The sequence below is a fragment of the Phalacrocorax aristotelis genome, chromosome 4 (genome assembly GCF_949628215.1).
Source record: "Phalacrocorax aristotelis chromosome 4, bGulAri2.1, whole genome shotgun sequence".
In the NCBI taxonomy this organism is placed as follows: Eukaryota; Metazoa; Chordata; class Aves; order Suliformes; family Phalacrocoracidae; genus Phalacrocorax; species Phalacrocorax aristotelis.
The window spans coordinates 47,195,210-47,222,768 of record NC_134279.1 but is presented as its reverse complement, the minus strand read 5'-3'; the positions used below and the strand labels follow the sequence as shown (position 1 = coordinate 47,222,768).

At 38.7% G+C, this 27,559-nt stretch overlaps 1 protein-coding gene across 13 annotated transcripts in view; it reads right to left on the bottom strand.

Moving 5' to 3' along the window:
• TENM3 (teneurin transmembrane protein 3) overlaps positions 1 to 27,559 on the bottom strand; it is a 416,806-nt gene that overhangs the window by 30,014 nt on the left and 359,233 nt on the right. For 10 of the 13 annotated variants that reach the window (XM_075091186.1, XM_075091190.1, XM_075091192.1 and 7 more), the window contains 10 exons: positions 27,282 to 27,498; positions 26,108 to 26,227; positions 25,443 to 25,704; positions 18,460 to 18,727; positions 17,747 to 17,890; positions 14,380 to 14,629; positions 13,942 to 13,962; positions 8,445 to 8,677; positions 7,743 to 7,897; positions 6,008 to 6,882 (listed from right to left, as the gene is read on the bottom strand). In XM_075091186.1, coding sequence (XP_074947287.1) covers positions 6,008 to 6,882; positions 7,743 to 7,897; positions 8,445 to 8,677; positions 13,942 to 13,962; positions 14,380 to 14,629; positions 17,747 to 17,890; positions 18,460 to 18,727; positions 25,443 to 25,704; positions 26,108 to 26,227; positions 27,282 to 27,498 — 2,545 coding nt within the window. The remainder of the gene's footprint in view (positions 1 to 6,007; positions 6,883 to 7,742; positions 7,898 to 8,444; positions 8,678 to 13,941; positions 13,963 to 14,379; positions 14,630 to 17,746; positions 17,891 to 18,459; positions 18,728 to 25,442; positions 25,705 to 26,107; positions 26,228 to 27,281; positions 27,499 to 27,559) is intronic. The other 3 variants (XM_075091189.1, XM_075091191.1, XM_075091198.1) reach the window with 1 other exon arrangement.

Sequence of the window (27,559 nt, the reverse complement as noted above, 5' to 3'; positions counted from 1 at the left end):
AAGGAGCAAGATCCAAGGTAAGAAAGTTAAACATAGTAGCATGGCAAGGTCTGGAGAGCAAAAAAGAGACATGGAAGAAAGGCCGTGAATTTGCAGGGAGGAGGAGGAGGAGGCATCTTAGTCTGGATCAGATCTCTGCCTGCTGATGTTGCTCTTAAAAGGAGAGGAAGGCAAGAGGAGATTAGGCAGGAAGGAGGTAAGAAACAGTGGCTATTGGAATTAATTCATGCCTAAGGGAGGCAAGTTACCCAGGTTTAACCAAAGGGGTTAGAGGAAGCCAAAGGAGAGTCCATGCAGCCTGCACCTTGCGGGGCATGTGAGATAAAGGAACAGCTGTCTTTTTACAGCGGAGCCTGCAGGCGCACCTGGGGTGGGACCACAGAGGGATGGTCCCAGATGCCTGACACTGGGCTGGCCACGATTTGTTCTAAACCACGTCTAAGGACTATGTAGCTGCCAGAGATCACCTGAGTGCCAAGCACACCATCATGCACATAGACTGCAGCCTTAGCAGTACAGCCCAGCCTCAGCACGTGGTGCCCAGACAGCTAAGGCTGTCTTCTTGCCCTGGAGGGATCCTCTGTCGCAGAGCGGCCTCTACCAGTTCCTCCAGCAATCCGAGGAGCACAAAGCAGCTGGAGACTGGCAGGGCAGCAGGCCAACGATTCAACCAAAGGACTTCCCTGTAACGTTGAGGCTGAAGTTACACAAAGTAGTTGTGGAGCATGCGGAATGAAAGCAGTGGGGTCATGACAGCTGCTCAAGCATGTGCTGAGCTCCCGGTGGCTCCCAGGGAATGACTTGGGATAGTGAGATGATTCAGAAGAAGCAGGGCTGAACAAGACACTTGGGACCTTCTCAGAGGGCTGCCGTATGCTTCTGGTCAGATTAAGTATCATGAGCAATAGCAGCTTTTTCTCTGGAATAATTTGCCCTCTTGAGCATTGTCATACATTCAATTAATAGTGAGGTTTTTACCCATTTTCAGCTGATCTTAAAGGCTGGCTGGCAAGTGCTGGCATGCCAGGGCTTTGACGGAGACCTGACGTTGCAGGCTGGGGAGGCAGGCCTCTGGCCTCCTGCATGACTGAGTGATTGCACAGGGGCACTTCAAGGTTTTTTAGGAGTTTACTTCTGATACTTCAAAAACTTAGGTCCAGAGAAAATGCTCCTTCTGTGCACCTGGCTTAGCTCTGTGTGTGTGTGAAGGTGGAATAGAAACTGCTGCAAAAAAATAATGGAATACAGGCTAGCTACGAAGTCACTTCCAAAATGCAAATATGCATATAATTAGTTCAACTTTTAAGATTTATCTGTTCCAATGTTCATAATATGTATGCATAATATGCAGTTATAGTTAATGGTTTCCAGCTCAGATATTTCACAATTTTAGAACAACAGAATTTGATTAGGCTGATTACAGTTATACCTTGTTTAATATTATAATTTCATTATAAAACCTAATGTGGAGGACTTTTAGCTTCATATGGCTCCATTGGTTTTTTAGCGTGTGTATATCTTCAATCCTTTTTGTTAATATCTTTTTTATTCAGCAAGTTTTTAGAGCTTCAATAGCAGATAACACTACCAGTTTTTGTAACAGTACTTTAGAAAGGTATGCATTCTTGAAATATGAAGGGTCAATTCTGATCAGCAGACTAAACCCTTAAAAAAAAAGGAATTCAGAAATCCATTTTGCCACAGATATAAAAAAATCAAAGTCTGTAAACATACAGAAAAGAGATTATATGATATCCTAAATAATTCACATTAGTACTTAAAATTTGCACGGTAAAAAACACAAGGAGTATAAAAAAATATTTCCTGTATGTCATTCCTTCCTTTCTTCAGGCAAAGTGGAGACTAAATAAAATAAACTCTAGATTAATTAGCATCAAGACTAAGTGAAATAAAGAAAAGTAGATTTCTTCTGGATCTGATATTAGCATGCCATGAAAAGAAACAAGTCCAAATGCTTTAATAAGTGCCAGAGCAGTGATTGCCAGTGTTTGGGATGCAATGTTTTTTCAAAGATTTCCTCTTTTCACTATAAAGTTGTTCTAAAAAAGGAAATAAAATATTAAATAGTTTTCTGAAATCTGCTCTCAAATTACTGAGAACTCAACTGAAATGATCTAAGTTCTTTGGATTCACACTCCGATTATACAAACAGATTTGCACAAGAGAATAGTTAACAAAGCTATTACTGAATTGGCTCCAAAGACTGATCTTTTTATTACTAAACACACAGTACCTTTTACTCCAATGTAACTTCTGCCATTTAAACAGATGTGTGACAACCAAAGGGTGAAACAACCCAGTCATGCTCAGAGTTAGTTGAAAAATGACATTTCTAGTCCACTGGAAATTCTAACAGTTGAAAAGTTTTAACTCTGAGTGTGAAGGAAGTCTAAATTCAGTGTGGAATATAAATTCTATCCCCTTCCCAAAATATTTTGAGAATTGGAATAACGCAGTAGAGTAAATAAAATAAATAAATAAATGCGGAGATTAAAAAAGAACGTATCCAGCAATGAAATGGAAATATTTTGCTATTTCTAAAATAGAACAAGGAAGTCAGAACAATTTATTCTCCTAATTTCTTATTCCTCGCCTGACAGTCGAGGGAAACCTTTCCATTTTAATGACTTCATTTTTTGCAAAAGAAAACTCTTCAGCTGAAAATTTTTTAGCCCACGCTACCTACAAACTTGAATATGCAAAAGCTGGGAGAGAGAGACACACAGGTATACCACGTCACTCCCACACAAGACCTTATACAGCACACATGGTTTCCATCTCTTTTGGCAATACTAGCAGAAGCCTCTGGAAACCCAGCCCAGTCAGATTTAATGTTACAAATCATCAGCACTGAAAAGCAAAGTCACAAAAATCTCTGCTGGTCCTAGAACAAAAAATGGCAAAATAGTTGTGTTGTTATCTACATTTTCTTCAAAAGGGAAACATACTTACACAAATTTGGTGCATGGGGATTTTATGTTAAAAAGTAAGCAGCTATGATGCCCGATGGATGTTTCTAAGAATGCTGTTTTGGCAAGAAAAGTAACACAGTGCTTTTTTTCCTCCACTTATTCCCTGTAGCTTTACATAATCAGTGCAATTTTTTATTTTTGGTATTAACTTGTACAGAGCATCATAGAAAACATGGCTGGAAGGGTCCTTGAGAGGTCATGTGGTCCAACCCCTACCCCGAGGCAGGATCTGCTCTTCCTCTGTTAGTCCTGAAAGATGTCTAATCTGTTCTTAAAGACAGCCTGTGAAGGGCAAGGGGTCACTGTCATTGTCCGTTTGCTCCAGGGCTCCAAAATCTTCATAGTGAAGTTTTTCCAAATGTCTAATCCGAATCTTCCTTGTTGCGATTAAACAGATTACTTCGTCACCATGGCTACAGGAAGGCGATTAATATCTTTGCTTCACCAAAAGCCTCATACACTTGCAAATTTGGGGTGAGTGAAATTGCCTAGCTTTCTCTGTCATTATTTCAGCTTGGGAATTCTAACGAGACATTGGTTGGAGGTAATTGTTTAAGAAGTGCATAAACAGCAGCTTGGAAATACTACTACTACTACTGAGGGGAATAGGGCTCTCCCTAAGCCAGCTGAACATAACCTAACTCAGACCAGAAAGTCTGCATGAAAGCAGATCTGGTGTGAAAGATGGCTATTTACAGACTCAGTAAATAACAGTGTACTTCATGACACACAGTACCCTAAATTCTCCCTATGATGAAAAATACAGACCCATCAACCACTTAATAGTGAATATAATAAGTGCTTTTCTGCGATCATACAGATGCCATTAAGATGCATTCAGGAGCCATCAGCTACTTCTACAGTGTACCACAGTAGGCTACAAAAAACTACAGGCAACATGGTGAGAAATTACTGCCCTGATTAAAACTCTAGGCCTTCAATTAGCCAGTATGAATGCCGGCATGACTAAAAGTGCCTGCTGTACCCAGCAGATGCCTTAATTTCAGTAAGGGACTTCACTATCCACCAAATTGACTGCCTTGCCCAGCTTGCCTGCTGGAAACAAGTGGTTGTGTGTGTCACAGTTAAACATCGAATTTACTCTTTGTGGAAATGGATGACTATTCCCAGCCCATCCGAAGCTGTGCTTTGGTCTCTCAGCATATAGGACAGGACTAACTCATGGGAAGGAGAACACGTTCCCTCCCAAACGAACAGCTTCTCACTCCTCTGTGTATCCGCGCTGTGCTTCTCTGTCCTCTTGGCAGGACCTAAAAAGATATGCAGCGGATGCACCAATGCACAATTAAATATTACAGACGTTCGCTAATGCTTTGGGAATGTGCCCGCTACCGAAGCCTTGCCAATTTACGGATTACTGTAAGAATACCTTAAAACTGGCAGCAGTGCTGTTCCACCTGCTGTCTTTGTTAGGGATCAGCATTTCTAGCCCTGTCTCCATTTCAGGACACAATATGCAGTGAAGCAGCACCTGCTGCTCTCATGTCTCTGAAGGGCAAATGTAAAAGCTGGAGAGTAGATACAGGTGCTCAGAGTCCTCTTGCACACTGCCTCAGCCAAATGTACGCTGACAGAAATGTGAAGTTATCTCAGAACACAGATGTTTGGCTTTGCTGCCACTGCCTGACACCCGCACTTTATTTTCTTTATCTTGTGTTGAATTGAAAGCTTTTTTTTCGGCCCTGACCTTGGCAGCAGTTGCTACTGCATTTCATCATAAAGATAGGAGAAAAGAAGATGAAAAAAAAAAAAGAAAAAGAAGAGGGACTTACTGGATTTTCATGATGCCCTTTGTAATCCTGAATACTTCAGCGGCGGGCCCTCTAACACTTCTACTTATCATACTAACTCTACGTCTTCCGATCCTTCATGGACACATTTTCACCCAACAGATTTTCACCTTACCATGTCTTTCATGTGATTTAAAAATACACCTATTTTTCCAGTTGACCGAGATGACTGAAAAATATGTGTTAATTCTACGATGACCTTTTTTGAAATAAATTGTTTGTGTTTTAAGTCGCATTTTTGTTATGTTTTGTTTGGCATATCAGTTTGTAGTTCAGCTCATTGGGGGATGAAGTTGCCTATAAAACCCGAACATGAACTCTCAGGTTCTACTTTATCTACTTTATCTATAAATTGCCATGACCTTTCTTAGTCAATATAACTGAGGATTCTGTAAAACGTTTTGCTAATGGTGGTTATGAACAGGTATTGATGACTTAATGACTGTAACGCAGGGTAAAGCAATTCACTGAAAAGATTTGTTCTGAGGCTGGTAAAATTACAAGTCCTACTGTTCCACTCATACCCCTCACTGTTGCGCTCACACCTGCGCACCACATGTTGCTGGTGGTCTCTGTGTTTTCAGTTTATTCCTCCAGGAATGACATTGCCCCCCACCGCCCACATTTCTTTTCTCAGCTTCCTCTGCCCAGGCCAGCCTGTGTGAAAGCTGGCTGTGCCATCCAGGAGATCCTCCCTGCGTATTTCCCGCTCAGTGAAACACCACCTTTTACAACTTCAAAAAAGTACCTATCCAGCCTTTTCTGGGGTAAAAGACTATGCAGACATGTTTTCACTTAGAAGAAAGAAAGAAAAAATATTGAGCAGTGAAGACAAATTTCTTGTCAGTATTTGCTGCAGAACAATGTCAATCTAATGTGTAAATGGGATGAAAATCTAGTTATTGATGCAAATCTACAAAACCATAGTTATCTGAGTTACAGCTTTCTTGACAAGAGTGAGATGTCTCACTATTATTTCAATATATACGAAATAGAAATTCAAAATACTGAACTGAAAATTATTCAGACCCAATGTTCAGAAGTCAGACAGGAAGACAGCATGGGAAACAAAAAGCATCTTTATGTGCTTTTTGTTATCAAGGGCCATCTTTACAGTTACTTCATCAGTTTCCAGAAATATTTCAGATGGTACTGCATAACTCAATAAAACAATAAGGCATCTGACTTTATTTTATTACTTACTCAAAAAACGTGGTCCATCCAGTCTCATCACTTTTAGTTGCCAGAAGTCCACTGTTGCCATGGTAGGTAAATAAGACAAGCTCCTGCCCTTGTGCAGTCATGCTTTTCAAACATCCATTAGTGCCTATCGTCAACCAGATGACTTGGTTATCAGGAGAGACCACTCTTACTGGCATCCGGTTGGGATCCCGTCTGATACGAAGAGTGTTCCCATTGCTATCCGTTACCGCAGTAATATCATTATCATTACTGTAGCTAAAATTGTACAGATAGTCTCCGGTGACTAGACTCACAGTGTACTGGTGAGTACCGTTAACATCAAAAATATAAAGCTCTTGGTCAGTTGGAGAAGCAACTTCATAAAAGTTCATGGAATTCAATAAGGGTTTGTTCTTTGACACAGCCCGTATCCTAATATTTCCCAGATCAGCAATATAGAGTGTGCCATCGGGAGACACAGCTAAGGAAGAAGGGGCATTAAGTTTAGCATCTTTAGCATAGCCATCTCCATTTTGGTAACAGTCACAGTTGACATCATTTTTGCAGTCGCACTCTGACGGTATTCCAGCAACTAATGAGATCTCTCCATCAGTTGTGACCTGTCTTATCCTATTAATCTTTTTTTCATCAGTTTCTGTAATGTAGAGTACCCCACTGTAGGACACGGCAATGGCAGTTGCTGACTCTAGCGTGGTCTGTACAGCGTGCTTTCCCACCGTGTACTCCACTCCAGGCACCTGGCAATGCATTGGCCTCCCCGCAGCAATGCGAACTTGACGGTTTTCAGTGATCTGCAGAACTACGTTGTTATCCAAAACGTAAATGGAGTTATCCATTGGGTTGATAGCTAAATCCGTAGGCCATTCTAGACGAACCTTAACAAAGAGAAGCATTTTATTAAACAGTTAATCAGTGCAGATTAAATTAATTAATTCGCCTTTGGTTATAGACACTGCTGTAGGATATTTTTCATTTGCTGTAACCAATCATGACAAAAAGACTGGTAGGAAAATCCATGCAGCAAACTAAAGCTTTTCAAGGAGGCAAGGGGAACAATGCTTAGACATCTACCTTATTGTAAAGAAGCCAGCTGCAATGGAACTAAAATACAGGTTTAATTTCCTCTGCAATAAATGCTACTCTCTTCTGTATCACAAATGCATAAATAAAAATAGAGAGAGATATCAAAGTCTACATACGTCCTTTAAGGACAGTACTCACCTTTTGTTTTTTTAACAGGAAAAACAGCTTACTACCTTCCAGATTATGAAACACCGTACTGTACTCCACCTTTAAACATACCACTAGTGACGTCCCTTCTTACCTACACAAGCTTCTTGAGACAAATAGAAAAATATGTTCTTTTCTATATATCCTCTCATTCACTCTAGTAGGCTAAGGATGTAGTGATTCGGCAGACATCAACATGCCAGGACAGTTATAACAGATCCGCCATTCTCCCAGTATTTGCTATCAGACTTAATGTTTCCTGCTGATAGTTTCGCTGTTCTAAACTAAACTGAACTTTATGGGCAGAAAAATTGAATACAGCAGCATTTATATCTAAGAGAATACACTACGATTCATGCTCTTGGAATACGGTTCTTTCTCTCCAAATTCTGCTGTTAAATATCCATTACACACTCCACCCAGTTTTATTTTAAGTGGCAAAAAAGCTGCATTTGCATTTCTGGCCCCAGCTCAGCTCTCCAAATTAGCAAGAGATAAATTGTACCTGGCTGATGTGCATGCTGGTATCACAGGTTAGAGGTCGTGCTGAGGTGAGGTCATTGGAGCCAAGCAAAGTGGATATTATTCCGTTCTGATCCACTTTTCTGATCATGGTTCCATCAACAAAGTAGATTAACCCGTTCTTGTCAATTGCTATTCCTTTAGTGAAGAGAATGAAAATTAGTTTCTTGTACTAACAATGAATATATTATCCATAACTAAGGGCGTCAGTGGTACGTTTCTAGTGGAAATTACAGGCAGAAAATACGGTCTTAGGCAGTAGATAGTAAACCAGCTTGTAAACATATCTTGCATAATAAACCAATGTTCCGTATAAAATCTACTACTGTCAATCACATTCTTTTGCTGTTGTGTGTTGAGAAGGGCCTAGATTTTAAGTTAACCTGAAAAATGGGATAAGTGGGACCAAAAGCAACACTGATTTTAAATCTTCACCGTTGCCTGCCAAACACATAATCTAAATTAGCATTTAAAAATGCTCAATAATCATGAAAGCCAAATATTTCCTAAAAAATCAACCTAGGTCCCCTGTAGCTCTCTTCCTCCATGGTCTTTCCACTTCAAAAAAATTACTCAAAACCACATTTTGGAGCCAACTACTGGGCTCAGTAATTAAACAAGATCATGTCCTCAGCTCTGAACTTTCGAATTATTTTGAAAATTATGGAGGGTTAATTCTTTTTACCTTTAGGGCTCATGAGAGTTGCCTCCACCGCCTTGCCTCCATCACCACACCTTGCCTCATCAAATGGTAGGCACTGCTCTCCTGTTCCTCCTATTACCTCAGCATTTTTGGTCAGGTCTTTCGCACCCGTGAGTGACTTGGGCCGATAAATCCTGCGTGTGTTTGTGTCAGAAACATACAAATCTCCCGTCACAGGATCAGTTGCGAGGTAGTATCTGTGAGCTGGGTTGTTGCTGTAAAACGGAATGATACATCGCATATGCTGTAATTAATTGCACCTAACATTGGATCAAGAAGAAAAGGCTTCAGTTCACACAGAGTGCGATTAAAAGTAAGGCATGAATAGTTAAAACCAGGGTGATGCTCTAGGCATATGCAGCACAGGTCATGTGGCCCCAAAACCTTCACTGGTTCTCATTTCTTGCCTGCGTCACAGGCAGTCCAGTCTAGGCTACTCATCCTTTTGGGACAGAAGATCCATTTTGTCTGTGGTGCTCACAGGCCTGGTCTATGCTCTGTAAATAGAGACAGCTCCTGTCTCTACAATAGGCCAAATCAAATACTGGAGTCTGAAAACTCCCAGGCTTTCTGGGAACCTTGATCCAGTTCCAAACTTTGCAGCAAGACCCCAGCCCTCGCTTACACTTTGTTGCTGTTACCATCCTATTGGTTTTGATTTCTATAAGGCTCCTGAGGTGCATGGTTTATATAATTCATGAACAGATAAGGCAGAGTTCGTATTATTAGTTCACAGGCAAGAGATAAGACATCCTTCGTAAGTATTTGTTTAATCCACTGCTTTCAAAGACGTGATACGCATGATTTAACACATTAGGAAATGTCATCTTTTCCACCAGAGCATGGAGCGGAGCTTTTCTGTTCTTCTTAACTCAGAATCATATTTCAAATAACTGTACACATTGGCACAAAACCGCTAACTATGCCAACACAGTCTTTATTACAGTGAAAATATATATTGCTAACCATTTTCCCAGAAACGTACATTTTGCCTCTCCACTGGTGCCACATAATTGAGAATTACTGTCTTTTCTCCCCTGCTGGTGAAAAAAACAGCCCTGGAGAGTACCTTTTGGACTGATATATTATGATGTAGAAACTTAACCCACTGCAGTTGGGATTCCTGACCTAATTTATGGCACAAAGAGCTGAAATAAGGTCATGTAAATACAGGAGGTAATTTCAGATGCTCTCCTAATGGATTGAAGCAGAGTGTCAGAACAGTCAGTCCCACTTCTGATGTTTGCAAAAGCACTGCTTAAACAGATCTACCAGTCTTGGTGATAGCCAAACATCTGTTCACACAATGCTACACTTCACGTTTTGTAAATACATAACTGTGCTAATGTAACACGTTTTTATGTACTGCCACTTGGAAAACGCAACAAGAGACCAACAGGAACAACTTGTGAACAAATTATGTCTTTTAGCAGGGACAGATTTTTATAGCTATCCAATTACAAAAAACACAGAAAAAATGTGTTGCATAAATAGGATTTTCTTTGGTTTTAAGACTTTTAACATGTTGGTTCAGAATGAAGAAACCAAGTGAGGCAGACTAATGAAATCAAATACACAGTGATTAGCACCTCTTAAAAAGCTCTGCTATAGAGCTGAGTGTTGTACAGCATGTCTGAAAACAATTACATGTAGGCTTACTTGAAATTTCTGTGTTAGAAATCTATAACTGCCAATGTGCTAGAGAGTTGAAAGGCATTTCTGAAACCTTAATTTATGCAGAGATCATTTAATATGATCACTATGTAGTGTACGAATTATTTATACCTCTATAGACTGCAAATTAAATTATACCCATTTACATGATTACTTTGGTCTTTAAGAAGCTTTGCAGACACTTCAAATATAAACACATTGCAAAATGTGGAATGTGCAATTAAATTTTATTTCATCGTAATTTAAAATAAAGTCCTTCCTTATACTACTAAAATCTAAATTAAAGTACTTCAACTCATCTAACATTGCCTCAATCATAATTTTGAATTGTTGGAATAATGAGTTGTCAAATCAATAACTAAGTAATTTATGCCTAACAGAATTACCTCTTTCTAAAAAGAATTTTTAAAGTTGCTTTCTTCATAAATATGAAAACATTTCTATGTTTTAATTAATTCCAACAAAAAATGACAGAGCTCTTCTTATTTGGGATGAGTTCTCATAGTGAGCAGTGTATCCTTATCAAAACAAAAAAATTCAGCTGATAATTTATGGATATTTTCTCGTTTAAATAAAAAAACCCCAAGGTTTGGGAGTGCAGAGGACATCACTGTTGAATCAACATAAACCCTCCACTCTGTCATACATAGACATATGACGGCTCCTTTCTAAGATAATACAACAGGCTTAACTTCAGCGTTTCCTTTCAAGTGAAGGTTAAAAGGCTCAGGTAGCTTTAGCTGATAGAAAAACCTCATTAATTCACAGCAGCAAGGCACAATTTGAGGGACTGAGTAATGGTCCCGTGAAAACCACATTTGTTTTCTAGCCAGAAAACATCTATGCGCACTACGCATATCTCAGAAATAGTACAGGGGTAAGCAGCCAGCAGCTGGAAAGCTGCACAGAGTTTATTCTATTTCATTGTAGCTTGAAATAATATTAAGCTTCTGCCTTCTACCAGTAACGAAAAACGCAAGGAAGTAAACTCCGCACTCAGTGACTTCTTGACTCATTCAGTCTCGCCTAACCGCTGTCAGTAGCTCTGAAAAATATGCAGTTACATACCAACATGGGCTCCTATAAAGACAGATGACAACAAATTCTTGCTCTGGCTATGCCACATAATAGTAACAGTACTTCAAATCTGAAGTGCACACACACGTGTGCAAATACACACACAGGCACAGAGCTGTAATGATCTATTTCCCCTTGCATAATTTTATCTTGTTTACACCGATCTTTTAATTCTTCAACTGTCAGATCACCTGCAATACTCTCCATGTATGAATTTTTAAAACATACTCTTCCTGCTTCAGTCCCCCCATCTCTCCCATTCACTCTGTGCCTTCTAAACCGTATACCCTCAAAGCTGTTCTCAGGTTTTGCTAAACTTTTCTCTGGCTCTCTACAGACTTGGGATACCGCCATAGCCTACAGATGACCTCTCTGTCTTCAAAGTCCTTCTAAAAATTACTTCTTCCATGAATGCCTATCAGCATTCATCACCCACAGGCAGCAGTGTGTATAAAGACATCAGTTCAGCTTTGAGATTGAAAAAATGTTAGGTCACTGGAACATTAAAGGATAAATTTGATCTGCATTGTCTCTCTAATTTAGAGTATAGGCTCCTTGAGGTGCGAGGCACATCATTCTCTGTGCTGAAGCACTGTGTTTATAGGCGAGGAAAGTTCAATGCTTGAATAGATAACAGATCTGAACTAGTAGTTAGCCTTGTTCATTAGTTTTACTTGGGGAATGCATATTTTTGTGCATTTTCTTAGTTTTGATACCTAGTAATTATATATTGCAAAGTGGTCTATTGAGGGCTGTTTTCCAAACTGCAATTTAAATAGAAATCTCCTCAGTGTTTCACAGGGCTCTGCACGACTTCACACAGGCAAAAGAAGCTATGTGGTCTCATGGTGTGTCCGTAAGCTGGGGAACCCATGGCCACAGGATTTGGTGGATCCTAAAAGTTTACATGTGTTAAATAAAAATCAGCTAAATTAACAGAATAAAAAAGCTATCAGGGGATATTAAGCATAAAGGTGCCACTCTTGGTGTAGGAAGCTTCTGAGCAGCAAACCCCTTAGGCTAAGACTGGACAGTGGGAAAATGTTGTATGAGGGGAGATAAAACGCAAACTCATAGTAGACTGTGCCAGGCTGCTCACTGGGCTCCACACCTCCTGCCCAGTGGCTCCGCAGCTGCTCCTGCAGCGCCACTTCTCCACGGTCCTCTACGCCTCCTTCTGCCTCAGGAGGACCCGCTACTTCATAGCCAAAATATGAGGCCATGAAAATGACGTTACACTAATTTGTGCAATATGATTGCAATTTCTCTACCTGGAGCTTCCACTTGTGTGGGCATGAATAAGGGAGAAAAGCTTCAATGTTATCCCTCACCAACTTTTCTTACATGCCGGGATCTAGTTTCTGAAACGCTGTGGTTGAGCCTGTGACCACAGTTCTGCCAGAGGTAGAAGAGGGTGTCGCTACTAAATCACAGCAAAAGAAGCCTCACTACGCATCCGTTCCTTAATCCCTTTTGTCCATTTCAAATTCCCATTTTGAGTATTACTCCATATTCCATACATGTGCCAAGACAATGTCTTATGCAGCTGCAATCACAACTTCACGACACCACAAGGGATATTATTATTTTAAAAGTAGTGGAACAAATGCAAATTGAATGTAATAGTGAAAACCTAAACCCACCAAATAGAAGAGATTGCCTCGGAGTCACACCTGGAAAATAACATAAAGCCAGCAAGACCGTGCGTCAACTCCCAATTCTGATCATTAGTGCCAATGCAAACACTTCAATTTAGTAATGGATTTTTCTGCCTAACATGTTTGAAACATACTTTTTTAAACATAAAACCCTTCCTCATAAAGAAGCATGTCCAAAGTAAAGTGAATTAAAAAAAAAGAGAACTGAGATATGACTCTCTGGGATTTTTTTTTCTTAAAAAAAAAAAAAAAAAGGAAGGAAAAGGATTAGCAGCAAGAAACAGAGAGAACGACACTGGCGGGGCTGCTAAGCCCCGTACTTAGCAGTTCCACCACAAAGTCTTGCAGGGTTTCATGTATCCAACAAGATTTTAGAGTAACTCTCTTTTTGTCTCCTTATCAGCACCAGCTGCTGTAGCACAGCAATTCTAAGCATCCACCTTCTTCTCTGTTCTTGCCACTACTGTAGCGATGCCAGGACAAACGAATGCTGTACTCCAGTCCTTCTGATTACTACTGATTTTATGACCCATCTTACAAATCTCAGTGTACTTTAAAACCTTAACTCCTGGAGTTGTGTTATTATGGGACAATTTAAACTTCCCTTTAAAGAAACGAATGTCTTAAAGGTGAGCCTGAAAGCACTCAACATCAAAAGGGTAATGAAAGGAACTTGGTTGACACTTTCATATTTTTATTACTTATATGCCATTCTCATCGTATTTGGGGTATCTGATAAATGAGTGAGTTTTGACAGGATCAGCACAAGTGCTGCCAGCAAGGAATAGGAGAGAGCAGAGATGAGGGGACAGCAGAGGAGGGCATACACAAGCATAAAAAGAAGCCTGACTGTGGACAGAGAGTGATGAGAAAAGAGGAACTCGTATCCAAAAGGATGATACAGCCTGACAGCTGACATAACTAAAACATATGAACTCATTATCTTTGAAAAATACTCCTCTTTTCTAATAATACATCTCAGAAATGACTTCTCCATTGTAAGTATTCATTTGTTAAAAAAGAAAAAAGAACAGTTAGAAAAATATAAATCTTCTTTAAGGAATGCTTACCTATGTCTAAAATCTTTATTTCTTGGTGGGAGCAAGTAAAAAAGAACAGAAGAACATTATTAGAAAAACATTCAGAAAGGATGTTAAAAGATGAAAAGAAGGCAACATTTATACCTATCATTAGTGAAGTGGTGAATGATGGTCTTTTGTCCACTCACGTCGACTATGTAGCTTAACTCTTAAAATCCACAGAATAATTACTTTGGGTAGATTAAATTCTCACAGTTTACATAAGCATAGTTAAAATATTTTACCAGGGTAGAATTTTTTCAATTTAAATACTTTTTCAAATGCATTAAAATCTTTTGACTCAAACTTTTTTTTGTTCCCAAAAGCATCTGGCAACTCTAACTTACAAAATGTCAGAAATCTACTCCATACTTCAGTTTGCAACAGTAATTCACAAGTCCAAAAGTCTGAGATGAGAAAAAACCATACCTTAGCTCCAGAACGCTAGTTACATTTCCAGATGGGAATATCCGCCGAACATAGTTGAAATCCCCCACGTAAAGACTGCCATCTATCCCACAAGCTAAGGCAACCGGAGCCAATAATTTATTACCATCAGCTTGACCATTACAACTTGGACAGGAGATGCTCCGTCGTCTTCCATTGCCCATAATGCTACTAACAACTGGGGGTTGCTGAGATATAAATTGATTTTCACCATTTCCTTTGTAGAGGATTCCTGGCAGGTAATATAAAACCCACAAAATAACGAATAGTTTATAAAAACTTTGAATGATGCATAAGTTTTCTAAATGTTCTTTTAGTTGATTAATATAATTTAATGGACTTTCACCACCATATTTTTCCCACTACAAGTAACAGAACTTTATTAAAACATTTATAGTTATATTTAAGTCACAGACACACCAAAATACACACAAAGCATTGAATTATCTTGTCCACACAATGTACTAGAAGCACTAACTATCCTAGCGTTTAAAACCCAAACAAGTTTTCAGTCATTCTTATTTTTAAATGTTAATAATTTCAACTGTTGTAATTCAGAGTAGAAACTGACATGCTGAAGGAACTACAAGGTGTACTGAATGAAATCAAGGTCTGTGCTCCTAAATCCTTGCAGTTTTGAAATTCCCCAGAAATGACTGAAATTCTAAATGGGCATATATTGTAAAAAAAGAAAAAAATTATATTTGCAAAATTTATTCCTAAAGTCCTACTATAACTAACATGAATATGATGTCAAATGTAATCGAAAGTGGATTACTGCTGCAAATTGTAAATATTAATTAAAGAGCTACTTCAAAAAGTTGGAGATTGCCTCAATTTTACATTATAAAAGACTCTACTCAGCTCACAATAAAAATGTACCTCTGGCAACAAAGTCTGCCTCAATACCATGTCTGCAGTTATAGGCAGTTATTAAAAATGTCAAAACAACAAAAAAAATGTGGTGCCAGGCCAACCTGCCTCTTAAACTTAATTCTGCTTTGAGGCATGAAAGGACCAATAATTTTGTGAAGACAAAGCAATGTGCCAGCAGTATTTTTCTTACTTATAGCCTCCATAGGAAATCTGAGAAGAAAAATGCATGCTTTATGTTAAATCTTCAATCTCAGGAAAAAAAGTGTGAATTTACAGTGTGTTAAAATGTTGCCAGGGCCCTCATTATTATACCTCTCAATGAATCCATTGAGATGTACTCTACAAATGGCCAGCTATTATGGTTTTACCTGTAAGTTACAATATGTCTTTCCACGGTGTAATCCATGTAAACCACATGTCACTTTGTACTTCAAGAGCGATACGTGCTTTATTGATTGTGTGCCGAGTTTCAGAAGCAGTTTGGGGCTGAGGGATACATTTCTCTTTTCAGATGCTTAGAAGATATTTCAGATGTATTCCTCTTTCTCTCCCCACCCCCAAAATGCACTATTTATACTGAAAAGTATGAAAAAAATACTTTGTTTTCCACTTTAAATGTTTTAGGTGTCTTCACTAATTTTTAATGTTATAAAATTTAGGAGATTATAAACGTAAAATCAATATACATGATAAAATCGGGAAGAGTGAAATCCGTTTATGGAAACCTAATGGCAAGTAATCTAAATAAGTAATCTAAGTCAAAAGAGGGAAAATGTATTTTTCATGAATAGTTAAAGCCAGAATGCATTAACAGTACATGAAATCCCCTCTCCTATGATTACATCATTTATGACAATCATAGCACCATAATTTTGGCTGAAATAGCCGAGTTCTATAATTTTCATCAGAGGAATTCTACAAGTCAGCACAGTGCACTATTGCACCTGATTTATTCTGTCATTACCTTGAAAAATTGGTCCTTCACATTTCTCCTCTATTATCACAGACTAAAAGATGTACATTAGACTATTTACTGCAGCAGTTCAGGATGTCCGTACAAACACTGCCTGCACTCTCCTCTGAATAAATTTCTCCAGCTCATCCACCTTGTCATTACAACTCTCCACTTCGTTTATTCAATTAGACACACGTCGCTTTGAAAAGTCATTACTTGTCAAATGTACTCTTGAACTTAATTTAAAGCCACCATCAATTTTCCTTGTGAACAGAATCAATCTTATATATACATTTATAATTATAGCTCTTTACATTTTTAGATGGATTACCTTACAATAATTTGCACGGGATTTTTTTGACATTTTAAATTAGGTACAATGACACCTTTTCCCTTGATTTGGTTACCTTGTTTTTCTAGCAGTCAGAAGCAATGCTTTAGGTGGTGATTAGCATAGCACACAAAACAAGCTCATGTACTAGTGGGAGACCTCCAAAGGACACCAGAAGTCACATTCTTCCCGCTGAATTACTCCTGGGCTCCTCCTTTGCATAAAAATCCAGTGCAACCAACTCCCATCTTGAGCCTTATGACTCTGCTTATTTTACCTTTCTTACATGCTTCCAGTCAAATTTTTCCAAATTTCCCACTGTTCACTGTTGAGCTGGGGTTGCCTTAGCATGGCACCCTCCAGACAGTTGGCAAGCAGCTCACTGGACAAATTTACCTTGGTGGCAAGGCACAATTCTTATAAATGTATATTGCTCCTCACCTTTCCACTGAAACTAAGACTCGCTCACTAGCAACTGGACTCTGTCCTGAAACAAGGGGCACAAGTGCCCTCACTGACTCAAGGCAGCATCATTCGTCACCTGCTGTGTGCTGAGCTGACCACAGCATTCTGGGGAGGATTCACCTCAGCGAAGGATTTAAACAGGAGGAGAGTGTAAACGAAGAGATGGTACTCATGTGCTAAGTGCTCCCGCGAGCAGCCATGCTGGGGCTGGGGGTATCATGACATGAGGAGGAACGCCTCCTGTGTAAATGAGGGGTTTAATACTGGGAGTGACAAGCTCTCAGTTTGGCAGGAATGTCTTGTATTGCTGTTTAATTTTCACTCATTTTGAAAATTGGAAGTGAAAACATTGTTCAAGATACTGTTAACATACAAACAGTTAAACCCAATAACAATGTTGATGCATACAATTGCTTCAGAAATAGTGTTTCCTTAGCATCACTTAATTTTTAAAAACAATTTCAATGTTTTTGGTTGGGTTTTTTTTTGGTAAGAATATCTAACACTGGCTAATACTGTTAGATGAAATTATTAACGCATATGTATTTATAGGATGAAGAAACATCACATACACTGTAAAGCTCAATGCATTTATGGTATGCAAAACATTCCATAAGTTCCTTTTTCAAAATAACAAAGCAAACATCTGAAAAGTTAGAAAAGCACCTGAAGCGCAGGACAGTTGAATATTAATATTAGCAAGAAGAAAATTAACTCCTTACCATTCTGAACATCCAATACATGATGTTTATCCAATGTCCAGCCACCCATGTTGGAGGCATCCAGTTCATAACCCTGCAAGATGGCAGTCCGCTTTTCCCATAGAGTTAGATCCAAGCAAGACTCATATTCATAACCTACAGACACTGAAATAACAGTGGATTTCCTCATTAAGTATAGGATCTTGTTCAGAAGAAGAGTTTAGACTGTAATTTCCTTAAACCACATATACTCTTCTGCCCTCCCAGGCTACCTGAAAATCCCTATGGCTTCCTTAGATGTACCAAAAAACCTAAACAGAATTCCAAGATCCTTTAAAAAGCCATCTTGGGTTATTAAAATAATTTTAGTTATTAAAAGTAAATGAATTAGGACAGGTACAGAGGAAAGCCATTTTGTGAAGTACGTCAGAATGCTATTGTGCTCCGAAGTCCAAGGAATGTACAGACTAAATACCATACTGTATTATTAGGCTGAGGGCTACTTCCTGGGGGAGAACTAGAAGTGAAAAATGACAGTGGTCTCTTTTTCCTTTTGAAGGTAATTTTTTCTTATAATTCAAAGTTTAGTATTTTCCAATATATTTTAATATCCATTGTTATTTCTCATCTTATTCTGCTAAGCATTTTCTACTTAATGGATACAGGTATTTGAGATGTGCTTCCCTATTTTCAAGACAACAGTAAAAATGCAAAAAACCCCATAACGCACATACCAACAGCTTCAGATAATCCATAGACTCTCTGGTTGTATGCATCGGTTTTATCCCATATGAAAGTGTAAGCTAGATTTGGGGATGCAGGGAACCATTTTTGGAAAAGTCTTCCCACCACTGCCACCATAAGATGAACCTTCATTAAATTAAATGGTATAACAGATTGGGTCATAGTAATCTTCAGAACAGATTTATATCCTGCAGCCCTGGAGCTTAAGTATGATAACTTCAAATCGGTTCCTGGTATTGTTGTTTCTTCGTGAAGTACCTATGCATTGGTAAGAAAAAAATACAGTATTTGAATGATTTGGAAATTAAACAGAACAACGCAGCTATCCTAAAAGGAGGCCTGACGTGATGCTACATGACAGTCTATTAGCAAGTATCACCTAAATCTGGCCTTCATTTAATAATGTAAAAAAATACATAAATAAATAAAAACATTTCACCTTTATTTCTGAAAAGCGAAGTCTAAATTCTTCGTTACACTGAAGCTGCTTAGCTGATAATTTCTGCTGAAGGATTTTAAAGACCTCACCTTTATTTTTATGGGGGGAAAGGAAGCATGCAGGAGAGGGAAAACATTCCCAACCGCTTTTTCCAAAAAAGCATCTATGTGAGAACAGCCCCTTCTTATGCTGCCACCCATGTCCCAACTATGGATATGTAATAAAGGCAGTAGAGCCTCTAAGCACAACACAGTTTCAGATTTGGGTTGGGATGTCTAATTGCTCTTGAGGAGCAGGAAGGACTTTTAGGTGGTTTATTATTTGCATTATGTGTGGACTGTAAATACTTTGAACTAGAGTATTTTTCCATTTATTTCGAAGACAGATAAGTAGAATGCCTCAGGGAAAGCTTTTCCATATTTCCTGATCAATATTCACTACTCAGACATCAGCTCACCACTTTCTCATCTCAGAGAGGTGCAATGATTCAATTTCATTTTTAAAAGGTTCCTCCCCCCTCTACCTTGTCTTTTCCTCTGAGCTGAGGAGCTTTTGTGGGTGATGGATGGATGCATGTGAAAGGTTTCTGTGCAACGTGGATGAAGACAGCCTATACTGTCCTATACCTCAGTCAGGACCGAGAACACTGAGAGCCAGCACTTCAGGTGAACAGCTACCAAGGATTGCAGCTTATTGGGAAAAAAAAAAAAAAAAACAAAACCAAGAAAAAAGAAAAAAGTATCCAGACACATTTATAAAGGTAATGTTTCTCTGGCCGGAAGAGAGGGCAAAGGACACTGAAGCACAAGCCCAGAGCCTTGGTGGTGTCAAAGGAGCACTCCTGGGGAAGTAAATTTGGAAAGCTTTATTTTACTTCCCCACCTGCTAGTCCTAAAGTCTGAAGACCAAACACTAATTAATATTAGTGGGAAGCAGACTTCAGGGAGAGCTGAAGTCACAAATATTAGGCTTGAGACTTCAGTGAGATCAAAAACTGGCTACTCCGTAAATGCTAAGCTAGCTGTCTATGCTGGAGAAATCCCTGGACCCTGCTTTTAAACAACTAACTGGCTGTGTTGAATAGGGTAAAATAATGTGCTTTAGGCTTTTGAGGAGGGTAACAGGTGCTACACCATCCTCTATGTTAGCACTTTTGCTGGGATACAAAGAATTATTTATATGGCATTAATTGTATCTATCTCCTTCCCAATAACAGTAACAAAAAAATCAGAAATAGTCTTTTGACTCGTTATCTGGCACAAACGGTTATTTACATCTCATATATGTAGGCATGCAATTCATCTTCTCCAGTAATACTATAATAAAGCTGTAGGAAGTAAAGGAGGACTCGGAAGATACTAGACAAAATTTATTCAGATTTTAAAATTCTTAATTCTTAATCTTCGAATGTTTCTTTTTTCCCCACCAGGAACCTGCCATCGCTGAGAAGAAATGACAAGCAATACCATCACTTGGAAGGAGGTGAGAGTGGCATAATTTCTATTTATAAATCTAGTCTGCTCTCCCTCAGTCCAATATACGCACAGTATCTAAGCCAGAGAACAAGCAAATCTTTTCTACACAAACAAAACCCCCTCTCTCTAGAGAGATAAGTGATTGTGAACATATTCCTTTTCCAAGACTCTGAAAGAAAAACACAAACCACCTAGGAACAAAAGACAAATTCCTCCTCAAGGCATCAGCAGGACTCTCATATCCTGCACATTAAAACTAGTGTAACAGATGGAGGTCTCTGTAAGCAAGAGGAGAAAAAGAAATAATATGCTTGTAATAGGACACAATTTAATGGACTTCACTGGTCTCCTGTTACAACCATTGCTTCTTTTACAACTGCAACTGTGGAAGAGCAGCGTTAAACACTTAGCTGATCTTCCAGTACTCTTGGCTGAGATAACAGGCAATAAAGAGGACACCTTGAAGTTTCAATTTCCAAGAAGTTCCACTGTGTATTTGGATTACTATCAAATTAGAAACTAGGACACTCACGCAGTTCTCAGTGAGGTTTAAAACAAAACCCGAACCCCTATTATTAGTTTCTGCAGAAGCCTCAAATATCTGCTGGAAATCTGACTTACAGCTTCCTTCTTCCCACAAAGTATCCCCTGTAGTAACTTATTTTCTTGAGAACTTTAGAAATGTAGAGGTAAGGTTATGCAACTCAATCCCTCTCCCAGAATCAAGCATTACAAAGAGAATTAAACAGTTTAATGTTAATCCGAAAAGTTAAATCATCATGTGTCCTATGGAAACCATGACAACACATCAATTGTAAAGTAATCAGGAGTGTCACTGGGTATAAAAGTCACATCAGGAATCGCCAACACAACCAAGCTGCCTGTACTTTACCTTTTCCACATAGAGGATCAAACTACCTTCAGAAAGGCTGATACCCTAAGGAGACTGAGTTATAGCCCAACCACCAAATTCTAATGGTTGACATTTTATTTATGGATGATCAAGCTTCTTGGAAGGACAGCTATGAAATATCTAACCTACAGGACTGAGATAAGGGTCATCTCAATTTTCACAAAGACAGAGTTTACTGTCCTGAGAGTTCAAGCTGGCGACTGAGTCACATAAATTGTGCAGGGCTCCTTGTCTCTCCTGGACAGCAGGACTACAGTTGTCCAGGCCCTGGAATGCTTTCCTGCTCCAAAATATAATATGATCCAGGTGACATGCTCTGATGGTATTAAGAACCCTGAATAGGAATTTGATTCAATTAGGGGGAAAAATATGCCTGCTGTATTGCTGTGATTTTTTTTGGCAAAATGAGCAATTTCAATAGGGGATTTGAGAACAAATTTCACAAATGAGTGCAAACATCAGTCCTAACGTCAGAAAAAGGTTCTTTGCTGAGAAGTAACAGCCCAACTTCTGCATTAAAATGTACCACCATCTTGGCTCGAGAGGGATAAAGATGGCATTTTTAGAAATAGGTAGATATTGGCAACTACTGTTATTACACGAAGACTGAGACCAAGGAGTACTAAAATTATACTGTAGTAGAAGCTGAAGCTGCCACATTTCAAGATGGAAAAATCTTTTCCTTTTAATAGAATATTCCCCTAGAACTGAGGCTCTTAAATGAACTTATAAAGAAATAACCTTGAGCTAACAATATAAAGTAAGGAGAAATGGAAAGGGGAAAAATACTTGGTTTTTTCTAGTCTTAAAACACTGCTGAGATACCACCGAGAAGAGGGAGAGAAAAAAGCCATACACATGTAGAAACCCAAAGATGTGTCCATAGAAGAATAAATCAAGAGGTGTATATAAAGTTCAAACAGAAAGCAAAGAGAAGAAAAGCAGAAAACAGAAAACGTGTTGGCAAACAAGGACACAAAAAAGGAGATATTTGGCTCTAAGAGTCATCTCCATTTTTTTTCTCAGTCTAAACTTGAAGTTCTGGAGATTTTAGCTAAATGAAACTAGGATGCAGCATCCATCTAATACTGGACTATCTAGAGATCCTATTATACTGCCCTTTCAAATGATAACATAGGTTAATTTCTTTGCTGAAAATCTGGCCACCCTGAAGTTAATAAACAATCATTTTTATTAGATCACTGAGGCCCGTATTTTACCCTGAATTCTTCTTGGTAAATAAATTTTGCCAACTTCTGCTGTATAGTATTGCCAGTAGTGAGACAGTCAGGGGAGAGGGAAAAAAAAGCGGGCAACCTTGAATATATAATTTGAAGGAAAACTTTTCAGCCTTCATTCTCCCACACACTTGAGGTGATGGAAACAAGCTGCTCGGGACCTGCAGAAGGCATCTTGCAAGCGTATGTAACAGCAGATAATAGAAGTTTAGGAGAAGGAAAGCCTCAAAAACTCAATTTCATAACTGCTCATTGTGACTCACATGTGGGTTTCTGCCAGACCACAACGCAATATGTGGCAAACAGACATATATTAGGAAAAAGACAGCAACAATATTGCCTAACACATATAAGCAACTCCAGCTTAACCTGATCTCCCTCATCTCCATGCAGTTTACTGTCTTGTTCCACACTGATTAATCTCAGCTAGTCAAGTCTAGGCAAAGCATGCTAACTTGCAATTAGAAGTAGATAAAGACATGCCTAAGTAGTCCAAATTTAGTTAACATGTTATTTACTATCATCCCTCCTGAGTAATGATCTGCTGATTCTATGACCACTCCTTTATCCACTGCATTTGTTCTTTCCCCATGCTCACCTTCTTTTTTCACTTTTCTTTTGTGCTGCTTCTTTGGTACAGACTTTAATTCCCCCTCTGATCAATTTGGGATTCATAGGCCACTAAGTACACTCTTTTGGAAACATTATCTCCAAGGGACGATGAAGCACTTCAAGGGATGGTGATTACAGCAGCACATCATTTTCTCCTATAGTACGTGACAGTGAGTGCTGCTACACCACATGAACAGGATGACTAACACTGACTGAAGGAACATGGGAAGCAGTTTCTTTCTTTGTGCCTTCCTCCAGTCTTCCAGACTTCAAACTGGCATTGTCCCTTTTTTATGAAAAGATCTACAGCAGTTCCTCCAGAGCTGAACAGTTTTGAATGAAATCTGATTCTGCCCATCTTTTATCAGAGTAGTGAATTTTTTGGGAGACAGACTGTCGAGCATTATGCATTTCTGAGGGGAAGCTGACCCTAAAGAGGTATGTCCCAGGCATGGCTGTGCAGCTCCCACCTGCTGAAGCACAGGATTGCATGTGTGATGAGCAAAGAATATAGAAGACTCCTTGATATTTTTTTTTACACAGTCCCAGAACCAGATTTTTGCATATATAACAACAGTACTATTTTTACCTTGTCATGAATGACCCAACGCCAACTGCCTAGGATCTACTCAGAATACCATCTTTCCTTCCAGCTGATTTTATAAGGACAGTCCTGCCTGTCAGACCTCCCATCTCACTGCTTTTGAACCTGACAGCCAATTTCAAGCACATTTGAAATAACAGTAGGAATCTCTAAAGATAATTCAGTTCCTTTAGGGTTTATTAAAAAAAGGGTTCAGGTAGGGAAGAAGTATCCAAGTTGGTACTCCCATGAGAAAAATGCTGAATGCAGTCCATGGGGGAAGGACTGGATGTGGCAGATAGCGGGAATTATAGCAGTGGGTGGCAATTAGTAGGAATCCAGACTTCATTAGTCCCATTGCTCATGAAATGACTTGTTTACCTAGGCATTACAAGTGTGTTTTGAAAATAAGTATTTTCTGACATTCTTCTATTATTACTTTTTTCTTGATTTATACCCCATCTATCTAAGCCATTTTCCATCACTTCAGGAATGGAATCTATCATCTGTTGCCAAAACAAGTAAATCAGAGCTGTTTTTCAGTGGACTGTGTTTTGCAAATACTTTCTTTTAATTGACTTGCAACTATCAAAGGCATGGAAATGATAGTGAGGATAAAAGCAACAATTTTCTAGCACAGTCTACATTTGTACAAGCATTTAGCTGTAATTTCCTTGCATCTTTATTTTAAACCTGCTCCTACCATGAATTGCTTAATGATTTTGCTCTTTCCTTAAGAGCTCTGCATGAAAACATTTGAATACATTTTCTATGTTTCCCTTGAAGAGACAAGGACATTTCTTGGTGAATGGGAAAAAGAGTACCCTATGTAATTATGACATTGTGAAGGTGGGGGAGAGAAAAAGAGAGAGGAGGGAGAGACAAAAAGGAGAGGGAGAGGAGGGAGAGAGGGAGAGAAAGAGGGAGGCAGAAAGAGTGCTGTTTCACTAGGGGAAGTTTTAACAGAAATCAATAATGAGATAAATATTATTTCTTGAAATGCAACTCTGCTTTAAGAGTTGAGGAAGATTATATTATGATCAGTTATTTGAGATGGAGGAATTTGATACAAATATGTTAGAGAAAAAACTATTCCAGCCACAGCTTTTTCCATTTAAAGCAAGGTTTAGATGTTAGGTCTTACTTTTGGTATTACAAGTTCTGAAGAAGTACATTAGCACACGTACTCATTGGCTTTTAAGCCTGTCCTCACTGTTACAGAGAGACCTAGTTCATAAAAATCTGAGTGAGTGTCATGCTATTTATTAGGACTGAACAGATAAATTGAACTGTATGGGTCTTTCACACATAGTGGAAAAACACCTTTCATTTTCAGTTTCTGAGGTGCATTTCTAACAAGAGGGCAGTCAAAAAAGTCATATGTACTGTAGTGTGTCCATTTTGATGGGCCAGTGCCTGATTGCTGAAGACATTCTGTAAATTAAATGATGTAAAGAAATATAAAACCAGACACTGGTGTACACCAAGCTTGCTTACCTTACACCAAGCTTTCTTACCTTTTTTTTTCCCCCAGATGAAATTTTAAAAATCATCCTATAGAACAAACAAATTGTTCTGAAAATAATCACATGTTGCAAATTCTTAGCACTTAGTCAGAATTATTTATTTTTCAACAGTAGTTTGCACTCTTTTCATTATGGTTGCTTAATACTAGCCTGTGACAAAATGCTATTTATTTGAAGCCCACTTTACCTGTGTTTCTGGGATGATAGGACTATCTTCAGGAGAAATTCTAAAAAAGGTGGATAAAGGTGATGACACGATAATGGGGTTTGGCCTTACAAATCCACTCAAATCACAACTAGGAATGTCATTCTCTTCCTTCTTCATGACAAGGGTATCCATGACATAGAACACATTCCAGGGAATCCATACTGTGTGATACTGTGTCAGGAATGGTGATCGCTCAAACACCAGTGTCAGAGAGGCACCACCATTCGCTACCAAGTCAAACCTAGGTAAAAAAAAAAAACAACAGGGCTAGCTAGTCAGCAAATCCTCAAAGCCATCCACACCCTCCATTTTACACATTGATTCTTCATTCCATTGTACTGCTTTGAAGGCAGAATGGCCCTACTGGGAACAACGCAGAAATCAATTAAATTATATTACATAATACTTCACTGAGAGAATGGAGAGTTTGGGAATCTGTGTTTAAATTAAGCAAGCCCTTCTACTTCTAAAGTATATAATCAGCATGTTTTGCATTTGAAGAATGTACAAAGTACAACTTTGGTCAATCACTTTTTTCATGTCTTCGGTTTCCATTATTTCATTATTATCTTATTTTTACAAGCAGCTCTTTAGTAATGCCTTTGCCGTCTTTAGGAGTCAGAAGTGCTTCAAAGGGAACTTACATTCCATCTTGGCGAGTGATTGTATATCCATAGTCTGGATAGTGTAGAAAGGAGACATTAACTCCAATGAGTGGCGTTCCATCAGCAGTTAATACTTGGCCCCTTATGACAGATGCAAGACTGTGAAAAAGATGCAGGATCAAATTAGAAATCTGTTTTTTTCATTCTCTTTTGAATGAATAAAAGCTAGCAGAGCAAACACCCCCACCCCCCCTGCATCTCTACATGGTATCAACTACTATTAAAGAAACATTCCTGAGACTCTAACCCTTTTACAAGTTCACATAACTTATACCGTATAAACAAACGCCTCGAAATCTACAGATAATAATTTTGTTTCAATATTGTTGATTTTACTTTGGTTCATTTTGTCCGTACTGAGTTACTAAGACCAGAAATTCACTGAAGAATTTTAAGAACTTATAAACTCTGAATGTTCCCACTGTAAGTCATACCTCTGGCAGGCTCTTAAAGAACAACATACTTTTCAATTAGTATCAAAGCAATCTGTAAAACTGCAGGGACTATGAAGTACAAAATTTAAAAGAGCAATAAGGAACATTTGTGCAACAACTTTTAATCAACTGCTGTGCCCAAACACATTAATGCTGTTAAATTACTGCAAACACAGTAGTTCTAGTGTAAATCATCTTCCTTCACTCAGTGAGATCCCAGACACCTGCTTCCTGTTACTGGTTTATTTTCAGGTCATTACTGCTTCGTAGAGCACCAGTCAAATAGTTTATGCAATTATACTGTCGTGCACTTAACAGTTCTATTACATTAATTCATAATTTATATTATTTAGTGAGCTCAGTTTAAAAAGTGCAGCTTTGCTTTTCCTTCTGAAGTGTTTTCATTGCTTTGATGTATTTCCAACTGTGCTAGCCCAAATCAACTGGTTAAATAAAGATTTATTTAATCATTAATGAAGTGCCCTGTTAGAATACAGGTACTATGCATGGCAAGTACCTCCTGTAACCAACTGGCACTGGCAATTTGAATTTTGCAGGAAATTAGACAAAATAAGCAATTTGATACATTAAGAGAAAAGGTCTCTGCTCAAAGTCCATGCCATGAAATTTGCAGTCACAGTGGATCTTCCCCTAAAAGTGGATCTCACACAATCTTCAATTTCTTTTGTACTCATAAGTAAATGATGAGTCATGCTCACCTCTTATTAAAAGGACTTTCCCCAGGTATGACATGAGTGCTGTCTGCTCCAATAAGAAAACTGATCCGATCATAAAATGCTTTGGCAGCTTGCTGAGATGGTGACTGTTGGCTTTGGCTGATAATATCTTGGGGATCAGGTAGTCCACGACAATAAGGCTGGTTTTGGCAAGAACTCTGCAAACAGCAGTCAGGATCCATACAGTCAACTAGCCCATCTGTTGGCAGAAAGTCACACAAATGAACAAACTCTTCCTCCTGCCCCTTTGCATGCGAATG